Genomic DNA, 12,298 nt, shown 5'->3' with positions numbered 1-12,298 from the left:
CAACCCAATAATTATTTTCAGATGGGTTTATGAAACCTTTGACACGCTATCACTCCCAACTAGATTTTGTTCTGCTTTCTTCAGCCCAGGTACAAAAAATATCCTGTGCAGCCTCTAGAGATAAATCAGCTAACAGATTTAATGTAGGATATGATATGTAAATATACCTAAAACTAAAGTTTAAAAAAATCCCTCAATGTTGTCTCATTTTCAAAACTTCTTCACTGCATGTGCTACTAGTAACCGTTGGTTTATTACCAGGAATGAAATTATGCAATAAATTGTAAGCAAGGTCTAATTGTAAATGTAAACTAAACATGCAATAAAGAGACTCACTGTGCAAAGGAAGTGTCCACAGCATACTACAGTACATGCTCTTTGTGTAAGCTGCTTATGTTGACTGAGTGTGTTGCCTTTCTTCCAATCCAGCATTCTAGTGCTAACTTAAAATCTGCATTAGATGGTTTTCTTGTATCTGCAATATCACAAGTAATATTCACATAATTCTGTATTTGTGTAAATTGCATATAAATTCTTTTTTTGTACAAAGAAAATTAATATATATTGTATGTACTGTAAAACAAAACAATGAACTTTCGTGAGAAAACATGTAACTAGTATTAATCAAAACTGTTAAATATATACTTACTGTTTATGTGAATAGTGGTTAAATTTCCTGATTACTAGAGTGATCTGCAGGGACTTGTAGTTTTGGAAAGAGAAAGTGTGGCAAGGAGGCCAGAGTTTGCAGAAAGGAACTGGAGGTGAGTAAATGTCTGATTCATATGGCACTTAAAGGGTAAATGGAGAAGCCATACTGCTTAAATAGTAGGAAGGCCCAGAAAGGTAATCATGGTTTGTGTTTCATTCATCTTCTTTATTTGTAATCCGATTTACCTATGGTCACCCCTCCCTGTGTGCTTTATTTTTTACTTACTGATGTATTTGTTTTGTTTGGCTTAGCCTCCTTAGCTTTATTCTATGTTGGAGGGATGCATGTGAGTGCTCACAATCTTTCACAGCGTACAACAAAATATTTTGGCAGAAACATTCTAGAACGGTATCAGAAATTTACAGTTTTCAAATAGAAATTTCAGTTTTCATAATCTCATGGCATTACACGAAAACTGAGAATATTTACTTAGAAATGGTGGTATATGTAAAGAATAGCTACCATTAGGCATTTCATTCTCCCAACAGTGATTCCCTGTCTGAATAAAACACTTATTTACAAAAATGAAATGCAGGATTGATTTCTTCCTGTTACTTACTTCACCAGGGTAGAATACATTATGAAATCAAAGTTTTGTGAAGTTGACAAATTTTAAAGAATGAGGCTGTTACTGAAAAAAAAAATTCTTTGGGTTTGTGAGTTAAACATAACTTCTTTGATTCATTTGGACATATTTGCACAGTGACTGATTTACTCATTGTTTTGTTTCTTTATATTTTTTCATATAAATAATGCATGTTTTACTTTTTCAATTGTCTGTAATCACGTCAAAATTTTTTTCTTTTAGAAAGCTGGTTTTAATTTGTGCCTCTGGTTTAGTATACAGTGATCCCTCGCTATATCGCGCTTCGTCTTTCGCGGCTTCACTCCATCGCGGATTTTAAATGTAAGCATATGTGAATATATATCGCGGATTTTTCACTGCTTCGCGGATGTCTGCGGTCTACAGTACGTGTGCTTCCTCAGTTGATTTGCCCATTTGAAATCAAACAAGGGACGCTATTGGCGGATGGCTGAGAAGCTACCCAATCAGAGCACGCGGTTAAGTTCCTGTGTGCTGCTGATTGGCTCAGCAACGGAGTGCTGCATTAACCAGGAAGTCTAATCTCACTCATTCAGCATTAACGCACGTTACTGCTAATGCTTCAGGATTGCAGAAAAGGTAAAAGTTTTGGATATGTTGAAGGAAGGAAACAGCTACACCGCTGCAGGACACAATTACAGCATCAATGAGTCCACGATTCTTTTTATTTAAAAAGGAGGAAAAGCACATAAGATCTACGGCCGCAGTGTCCTTTAATCAGGGCGCAAAACGAGTTGCAAGTGGACGTGATAAGGCAGTAGTCTGGATGGAATCTGCTTTAGGGATTTGGATTGAAGAGTGATGGAAGAAGAACAACAGCGGTGCTAAACAGTCACCTGAAGAGGCTCCTTTAGAAGAGCTGTAACGCTATCCTTTGTTGTGCAGTAAAATTAAACTCATCGTTATCGGACAAGTCGTCGTGTCATTGTTGGTGAGTAACCATAATTAATTATTTACGTACAGTACTTATTACATGTACATAGTTTAGTGTCACTGTACACACATTTTACTGTATACAATTTTTCTTGCATTGTACGTATTTATTGCTGGTGGCCTGTCTGTTGTAATGGCTGTAACGTATGTGATATCGGAAACGCTCGATATCTTTAAAATAATATTTAGGTTTTACTGTATGTAAACTGTGTTTACATACATAATTTCAACGAATCTTACCTAATATCTAAGAGAATACAAAGGGTTTGTGCTGTATAACTGTGCGTGAAATGTTTATAATAGTGTGGGAGAGTTTATAAGGGCTTAAAATATATAAAAATAACCATATAAACATATGGTTTCTACTTCGCGGATTTTCTTATTTCGCGGGTGGCTCTGGAACGCAACCCCCGCGATGGAGGAGGGATTACTGTATTAGAATACAATATGAATCCAAATAACTTTCTATACAAGTCACTTTATTTATGTTTGATTTACTTTGTATTGTCTGATTATTATACTTTGTGTGAAGACAGGTAATTTTACATGCAGTATATATGGAAAGCATGGTTATATTTTGCACAGTGGTGCGGATTCAGTTCCGAATGTGGAGTAGCTTGTATACATCTTTTAACCTTATACCATCCTAGTTACTGTACAGTAGTTGCTTTCATATTTCAAGATAATTTATGGAGTTAAATCCTTATGTGACACGAGGTTATTTGCATCTGTGATCTTGGAATGGAACTTTGGTGTGGGTGCATCATTACCAGTGGCATTTTCTTTAGGAATCATCAGTGTTAACTTGTCGCATGTTGCATTGTGAAGGATGGTGTGAAGTTATCCAGGTGTTCCCATGAGAAGTGATTCAGTTTCATTTTGATTGAGCTAAAGGATGTTTGCAGACAATAAGGCACTGGACTCTTTGTGCAGGAAGTCGATTTATTAGTGTGTGTGTGCATCTGGGAGTGATTTTCACATTGAGTATGCTGTCCTCAATATATGAGTGGAACATAAGATTATATTTTAGCATATAGATGCTGAAAAGAGTTGGGCCAACAGGGTCTTTGCCACGGTAAGTGTTTATGTTTAAGTAATGTTGCTAATCACAAGAAATTAATTAGGTGACCCCATTCATAGGGATTAAAAATGATTTGAAAATAAAGTGCTTTGTCATTTAATCTATTTGCAAAAGAAAGCTACAATTGAATTATGACTTTACTGTCCATAGACAAATTTACCCATTATAAATTTAATACTGTGGTATCTCATACTAATTATATAACATGTTCTCATGTGCATATTTATTGAATGCCCTTAGAGTGGTTTGGTAAAATTATATTTATAAGACTAACTGCTCTGCTCTGTGATAAACCATGAGCTATTGGTCTGGCAAATCTATGATTTTACAGAAGCTCATTAAATATATAGATAGATAATTATATATAATATACTGTATGTATACAGTCCAGACAAGGTGTCAGTGAGCCCCAAACCCCAACACGATCACAAAAACACAGTCCTTTATCAAAAATACCTCCAAAGTATTACCAGTACACACAAAACACTGGTGTTTTTCTCTCCACAATATGTTCTCTCACCACCGCACTGCCCTCCTCCAGTCAAGTGTTGCCTCTCTACCACCCAGCTACGACTCGCCTGAGTAAGGGAGTGCAGTCCCTTTATTACAGACCCGGGAGTACTTCTGGTGCCAGGGTCACACAGAAGTCCATTGTTTGAGTAGGGAGCTTTTTTCCCTGGAATGTGCAGCACCCCGTGACCCCAGCAGACTACATTTCCCGGCATGCCTTGCTGGCTTCTCACTGGGTGGGGATACCCGGGACTGCTGCCATTTGGCGTGCTGGGGGAATAACAGTTCCCTGTTGATCTCTCTGCTTCTATAGGGGCTGTCCGTCCATTTCTTCCTTCCAGGTCTGCTTGCTTTCCTGGCTGGGATGTCCGTCCAGCCCTTGTTGCATCTGCAATATATATATATATTCTAATATATAAAGCACAGTCAATGTATGTATGTGTAGATGTATGTTTGTTTGTAAGCCATACAAATCTGCACCGGACACCAAACTGGGGATGGGGCTCCTTTGTGACCAGGAGGAGGTCATGGGATATGTTTGGTTGGGAAAAATGTTCATGGTGGAGCGCAGGGCACCTTTTCACCGACACAACGTTCGGCACACGTCCCCATACTTCATCGACAAGATGGCCGCACATCGCAACAGACATTAACGCCGGTGCCATCTAGCGGCACGTTTGGTCCCTGTTGGTTTGGAAAAATGTTCGTGGTGAAGCGCAGGTCACCTTTTCACCGACACAATATTAGCAAAGGATCAGGACAAGCCAAAGAAAGTAACTGCTTATGCTAGGAGATGGGAAGGTTCCTGTAGATAGTAACACCAGGCTCATTGAATTTGAAAAATCCTTTTGCAATATTGTTGCAAGTGTTCAGGAGCTACAAGAAAAAAGTTTTCCCCAATATTCAAGTGAATTATAGAACACATGAATGGCTATCTCAAAGAGCTGTTTTAGCTCCCAAGAATGACAGTGTGAACAAAATATTCACATCCAGCAGATGATTCCAGGCAGCCCTAAAAATTACAAATCTATCGACACTGTCATAGACCCTGCTCAAGCTGTGTTGTATCCAACAGAGTTTCTGAATTCTTTGGAACCAGCAGGATTTCCCCCGCACAACTTGTGCCTTAAAACTGGAGCACCTATCATACTACTTTGCAATCTTGATCCTCCAAAACTGTGTAATGGGACTCACCTTTGTGTCAAGACTCTCTATCCAATCTATTGAAGCAACTATCATAACAGGTTGTGCAAGACGTGAAGACGTTTTCATACCAAGAATTCCAGTGATTCCGAATGATTTACCCTTTGATTTCAAACGGCTACAATTTCCTGTTCGTTTGGCTTTTGCTATGTCAATTAATAAGGCTCAAGGGCAATCACTGCAAGTTGCAGGCATCAGTTTGGAAAATCCATGCTTTTCACATGGACAACTTTACGTGGTATGTTCTAGAGTGGGCAATCCTCAGAATTTGTTCATTTTCGCACCACAAGGGAAAACAAAAAATATAGTGTATCCAAAGGCTCTGGAATGACCACTTAAATTACCTATTACAATAAAATGTGAATCAGAAAACTGTTTGTTCTATTTCTATGTTGTATTTGTTTCATTTGGGAAATTCACCGGTTATAGATTCCCGGGCAACGCCGGGTACTCCTGCTAATCTATCTATCTATCTATCTATCTATCTATCTATCTATCTATCTATCTATCTATCTATCTATCTATCTATCTATCTATCTATCTATCTATATAATATACAGTATGGTATATATACAGTTAGGTCCATAAATATTTGGACAGAGACAACTTTTATTTAATTTTGGTTCTGTACTTTATCACAATGAATTTTAAATGAAACAACTCAGATGCAGTTGAAGTGCAGACTTTCAGCTTTAATTCAGTGGGGTGAACAAAACAATTGCATAAAAATATAAGGAAACTAAAGCATTTTTTTAACACAATCCCTTTATTTCAGGGGCTCAAAAGTAATTGGACAATTGAGTCAAAGGCTATTTCATGGGCAGGTGTGGGCAAGTCTGTCGTTATGTCATTATCAATTAAGCAGATAAAAGGCCTGGAGTTAATATGAGGTGTGGTGCTTGCATGTGGAAGATTTTGCTGTGAACAGACAACATGCGGTCAAAGGAGCTCTCCATGCAGGTGAAAGAAGCCATCCTTAAGATGCAAAACAGAAAAAACCCATCCGAAATATTGCTACAATATTACGAGTGGCAAAAACTACAGTTTGGTACATCCTGAGAAAGAAAGCAAGCACTGGTGAACTCAGCAACACAAAAAGACTTGGACGTCCATGGAAGACAACAGTGGTGGATGATCGCAGAATCATTTCCATGTTGAAGAGAAACCCCTTCACAACAGCCAACCAAGTGAACAACACTGTCCAGGGGGTAGGCGTATCGATATCCAAGTCTACCATAAAGAGAAGACTGCATGAAAGTAAATACAGAGGGTGCACTGCAAGGTGCAAGCCACTCATAAGCCTCAAGAATAGAAAGGCTAGATTGGACTTTGCTAAAGAACATCTAAAAAAGTCAGCACAGTTCTGGAAAAACATTCTTTGGACAGATGAAACCAAGATCAACCTCTACCAGAATGATAGCAAGAAAAAAGTATGGAGAAGGCGTGGAACAGCTCATTATCCAAAGCATACCACATCATCTGTAAAACACGATGGAGGCAGTGCGGTGGCTTGGGCGTGCATGGCTGCCAGTGGCACTGGGACACTAGTGATAATTGATGATGTGACACAGGACAGAAGCAGCCGAATGAATTCTGAGGTGTTCAGAGACATACTGTCTGCTCAAATCCAGCTAAATGCAGTCAAATTGATTGGGCGGCGTTTCATGATACAGATGGACAATAACCCAAAACATAGAGCCAAACCAACCCAGGAGTTTATTAAAGTAAAGAAGTGGAAAATTCTTGAATGACCAAGTCAGTCACCTGATCTTAACCCAATTGAGCATGCATTTCACTTGTTGAAGACTAAACTTCAGACAGAAAGGCCCACAAACAAACAGCAACTGAAAGACGCTGCAGTTAAGGCCTGGGAGAGAATTAAAAAGGAGGAAACCCAGCATCTGGTGATGTCCAAGAGTTCAAGGCTTCAGGCTGTCATTGCCAGCAAAGGGTTTTCAACCAAGTATTAGAAATGAACATTTTATTTCCAGTTATTTAATTTGTCCAATTACTTTTGAGCCCCTGAAATGAAGGGATTGTGTTAAAAAAATGCTTTAGTTGCCTCACATTTTTATGCAATTGTTTTGTTCACCCCACTGAATTAAAGCTGAAAGTCTGCACTTCAACTGCATCTGAATTGTTTCATTTAAAATTCATTGTGGTAATGTACAGAACCAAAATTAGAAAAAAGTTGTCTCTGTCCAAATATTTATGGTCCTAACTGTATATATATGGTATAAACACACAGAATTACTAAAAAGGAAGAAAGGGGAAGTACTCTGTAAATTAAAAGTAGTTGTGAGTGACCACTAACAGTGTAACATAGGATGCCCATCTTGAATTCACTAAGCCTGATGGAGCCTGTCATGTATACAACTTAGTGCATTGTGATAAGACTGACTAAGCTAACTAAGCTTGAATAAGATAATTTAAGGTTCATTTGTATAATAGTCAAGAAATATTTCAGTTTACACCAATCAACAGACAGATAAATGGTATATTCTTCTAAAAGATCTGTGTTTTAATATTATCTGAAAGTTCCTAAATAGTAAACAGATTAAAAGCCTTTGACAAATATCTGGTTTACTGAATAGGACTTCTTATATGAAAACTCTTAAATATACCAAAATAAAAAGTTAAAATGTTATAGCAGTCATGTCTATAATGTTGTGCTGGTACAAATGATACAAAATGTTTTAATTACACAAGCAGTTATAGTTAAAGACACTTTATAGATTCATACAGTTAAGTTTGTTTTTTTTTTTTATTTACAGTTTTGCAGTCATTTAATTTGTTGATGAAAAATTTTCAAGGTTTTTTAGGGTGATTGATTTTTATTGAATGAGTATTGTGTTCTTAATTGATGCTAATAAGCATCCTGTTGTAATTGTTTTGAACACTGATATTTCATTGGCAATTTCTCTCTTTTCTTTTGGCATCTGCATCAACTCTGTGTGAATTTTCACTTCTTCAGATTAATTTTCACATCATAATTACATTTCACTTCTTTTCTATTCACTGCTATCAGGCAATTCATTGCTTCCTTTCAGTGTACTTGTTAAGTTAATTTTGAAATACCTGCACAGTACACATTGATTTTTATTTATTTGTTGATTGATTGATGTATTGATTGGCTGAAATTATATGTCCTTTGAGTATATATCCTTTTTATGCTTCTGCTGCTGTATATACATCTGAATTTCTCCACGAATTAATATAGTTTATGTAATCTAATCTAATTCAAAATAAAAGTCCCGTTAAAAAGTGATTGCTTAGTATAATATATGACTCATTTAGACAGTTAGGGCCTATCCAAGCACAACTGTTGTTTTAACTGTAACTGTTACAAAGGTGCAAAAATACTTTACTTTTTTTGTACCTTTTTTTGTCCAAACTAAATACATATCTGTTTTTAATACATATTAGTTTGCAAGTTAGCATTAGCCCCTGTTTAGCTTTTTGCTTTAAGCTAAGTGGATGAACAGTAGAAATTATGCCTATAAAAATGTAAAGCTGACACCTAGTGGGAAAATGTGATTTCAAAATAGAGTAAAGCAACATAAAGACTCACTTTCAGAAATGTAAAACTGCAAGTCTGATTCACTTTAAAATTTGCACAAGATTAATTTCAATAATGTTACATTTTCATTACTCTAGAATGCTGTGATAACATAATGAGATTACCATTAGTTTTACATATATTTATATTTAAGCAAATGTATTATTATTATTGTAATGATGCTAAATTCATTTAAAACATGGATTTCAAATTTCAGATGTATAGTACAAGTACTGGAATTAATAAATCTTATCCAGTCATGTATAAAATTATGTGATTTTATGCTATCATGAATATCCTGCTGATGTTTTTTTCCAGCAAGCTCAATAATTATTGACAATTTTGACACAGTAAAAGTCATGTAAAATAATAATCTAATAAAGTGGCAATGTTTTATATACAAATGGGTAGACTACTACTCTTTGCTGTAATTTAATTATTTGAAAGCAAACTTTTTTTTATCCTAGTAATATTTTTTCTCAAAAACACAGAAGTATAAATGATGGATACCCAGTGAGTAGTAATTATTTAAACAAGCCATGTCCAAAAATATTTTATAAATTTTTCAACATATTGGGAGGAATCTTGGAGAACTTATACAAATACTTAGTGTTGTCAGGTCTGTAGTTATGTGCTGCATTATATACAATATGCATTGTAGTTAATTGGTTGATTTTCATCCAAAGTGCCAATAATTCTAGAGCACACTGTACTCTATTTGAACTACTTTCAATTACTGTAGATCACAACATGAAGTACAGGGTGAGCCAAAATGCAGTAGCACATTTCTCAAGGTCATTGCCGAGTGGTTTGGGGTGGGGGTCCTTTGATAGGCGATCCCTTGTAGTTTTCAGCTGACAACATGCCTTGGTCCGGTGTGCACCATGCTTTCGCTGTCGAAGTATTCTTCAAAAACAACAAATCCATCATCATTACGCCTTCTGAACACACTTCAGCATTCCTCCTAATGGTGATGTCCCAAATCAGAAAAAAATTCCTCAGTGGGTGGCTAAATTTAGATAGACAGGTACAACATTGAACAGAAAGTCTCCAGGCCATCCTCGGACTTTACAAACACATGAAAACATCCAAGCTGTAAGAGCATCAATTTTGTAGTCTCCTGGACGTTTAGTGCGCAAACATGCTTCTGCATTATGCATTTCCAACATGTCTTTGAGGAGGATTTTGCATGAGGACCTTAATTTCCATCCATACAAAATGATGGTAGTGCAGGAACTCACTGAGAGAGACTGGGAGAGCCGTAGAGTGTTGTGCGTGAACATTCTGCAAACTGTTCATCGAGATGCCATCGTCATGTGCAGCGATGAGGCACATTTCCATTTGAATGGTTGTATAATTAAGCAAAACTCGCTATTGTGCTGAAACCAACCTTTGTGAACTTCATCAGAGACCCCTTCACAGTGAGCGTCACTTCAGAATGTTACATTGAAATGCTAGAGAATTTTTTGCTGCCCCAACTGGAAGAAATGGATGTGGTGGATGCTTGGTTTCAACAGGATGGAGCAACAACTCATATAGCCCGGACATCCATGCAAGTTTTGTGGGAGATGTTTCCGGGGAAGCTGATCTCCCTGCGCAATGATGTTGGGTGGCCTTCATGTTCCCCATATCTCATCTGTGTGATTTCTTTGTGTGGGGCTATCTCAAGTTGAAGGTATACACACACTGACCTAAAACCTTGAAGCCCTCAAGAACGCTATTTGCCATGAAATCACCGCTATTCCCCTTGAAATGGCTGAACGAGTCATGTGAAATTGTCTCAAAGAGTGTATCGCTAATGATGGCCACCACCTTGAATACATACTTTTTAAAACACAGTGAAAAAAATCTATTTTGTATACCCTTTCTTGTTTCATAATGAAATTAATTTTTTTTGTTTTTGTAGAATAAACGTTTGAAATGTAGTACTTCTTTTTGGCTCCCCTTGTAGAATATATCTATGCAGCATCCAGTATTGCTTTTAAACAATTATACATTGTTTCTTTCTTTACAGTTGAAAGCAATCTGCACACCTTTATTTAATAGTGACTCTTGTCTGCACTGTCAGGTCACTTTGCTGTGTTCTTTGATAGCATCCAGTTATTTGCTAAAAAAAGCAGTCTAACATAGCAGCAGCTGTTACTTTTAGTTTTGTTTTTAATATTTTCATATTCTAAGCAATACTCTTAGCAATGTACGGTTATGTAGACAAGATTACTGAATGGGTTTATAATATTGTTTCAGTAACAAGCTTACTCCAGAGCTGACAAAATATTCTGGGTTTCCAACTATGTTTTATTACTGCATCTGGTGTACTGTTCTTTAGAAACTCCATTTGACTTCATCTTTTCATTGTGCCGTTTCCCTTAAGTTATATGTTTTATATCTTTTTCCTCATTGTCTCTCAGCAGTCAGAATCAGAATCCAAGAACAGCTCTGGGGAGGCAGGAATGACATCTGACTCTCTAAGCGAGACAACAGAGATTCAGGAGCAGTCAAGCAAAACAGATGAAAGACCGGCTGAAAGCCAGGTCTCAGAGGTGGAGATTCCAAATGTGGGCAAGATTCTAGTTCGCTCTGATGGAGATGGTTATAATGAGGAGGTATAAATTTGTGGCATTATCTGCTACTAAACTCATTGCTAATTCATTAATGAGTTACATAATTGCAGTTTTTGCCGCCTTTTGTACAGTCAGTAAAGAATTTAACTATTACCTTGCTCATTCCAAACCCACAAATCAATTAGATGTTTGTGATTAGTATACAAAATAATTAAAATATGCACATATTTTCCGGCTGAGGTAACAACCCAGTCTCTGTTTCCAACAAAAAAAACATTAGCTCCTCTAACAGTATTTGGGACTTTGCCTTACATTTTTAAGCATGGTCATGGGAAGTTGCTATAAAGATCCTTTCTTAGACATGCTATACATAACAGGCACTTACAGTGTGGTAAGGGCAACAACATGAAGTTTAATTTTGCTATTTTGCAATTTGTGCATGTTTGTAATTCAGAGACAGAAAAAGGTACAGTAGTCGGCACTAAGTTGCCCTTGCACATGTGTATAAAGAACAGTAAACAATATGGAAATGTATCACATTACATAGTCACAGGTGTGTTGCAATAGTCCACCATCTATAAATCTCCCCAGTATCTCCTACCTCCCTAATAGTAGGTCAGAGGTCAAAAATGCTGAAATGAACTGATGGAGGCAAAGGAGCACATTTAAATACTACCATGGAACAGAAAACACATATTGCTGTGCCTTATGAATATTGGCTTTTGAAATCCAATAGCCTAACTGTGTTACTTACACTCTTGTCAGCAAAAATACAAAAAAGTCTTTTTGCAATAGACCAAAGACAGTGTCACATTACACGACTTCCAGTCAGAGGGGATGTTAAACTTGATGACTACAGTTGCTGATCTTGTCACCTGAGGATTTCAGAATGGACGACTAGTAATCACATCCAAATTATTGCAAGGTCGCCCTTTTCCTGATAACCAGTTATGTGCTGCTGACAGAGCTGGCGTTATGTGGATGTTTTACAGGTATGGAAAGCTCAGCCGCAATATCAGGGTTTTTTTCCATACTTGAGTGGCAAGTAAGACATGAGACACGTTTCTAATTTGCTTGTGAGGTCGAAAACACATGTTTTCCTTTTTAACCATAGGTGCTTTGTGTGCATTATACT

General features: G+C 37.0%; 1 protein-coding gene across 4 annotated transcripts in view; it reads left to right on the top strand.

Moving 5' to 3' along the window:
• Positions 1–12,298, top strand: part of usp28 (ubiquitin specific peptidase 28) — a 162,065-nt gene that overhangs the window by 129,244 nt on the left and 20,523 nt on the right. For 3 of the 4 annotated variants that reach the window (XM_051932275.1, XM_028810304.2, XM_051932277.1), the window contains one exon: positions 11,011–11,205. The exons of the other annotated variant lie outside the window; for it this stretch is intronic. In XM_051932275.1, coding sequence (XP_051788235.1) covers positions 11,011–11,205 — 195 coding nt within the window. The remainder of the gene's footprint in view (positions 1–11,010; positions 11,206–12,298) is intronic. 4 annotated transcript variants of the gene reach the window in all.

This window comes from Erpetoichthys calabaricus, chromosome 9 (genome assembly GCF_900747795.2).
Source record: "Erpetoichthys calabaricus chromosome 9, fErpCal1.3, whole genome shotgun sequence".
Taxonomy (NCBI): domain Eukaryota; kingdom Metazoa; phylum Chordata; class Cladistia; order Polypteriformes; family Polypteridae; genus Erpetoichthys; species Erpetoichthys calabaricus.
The sequence above is the reverse complement of the archived record's forward strand: the minus strand, read 5'-3'. Positions and strand labels throughout refer to the sequence as shown.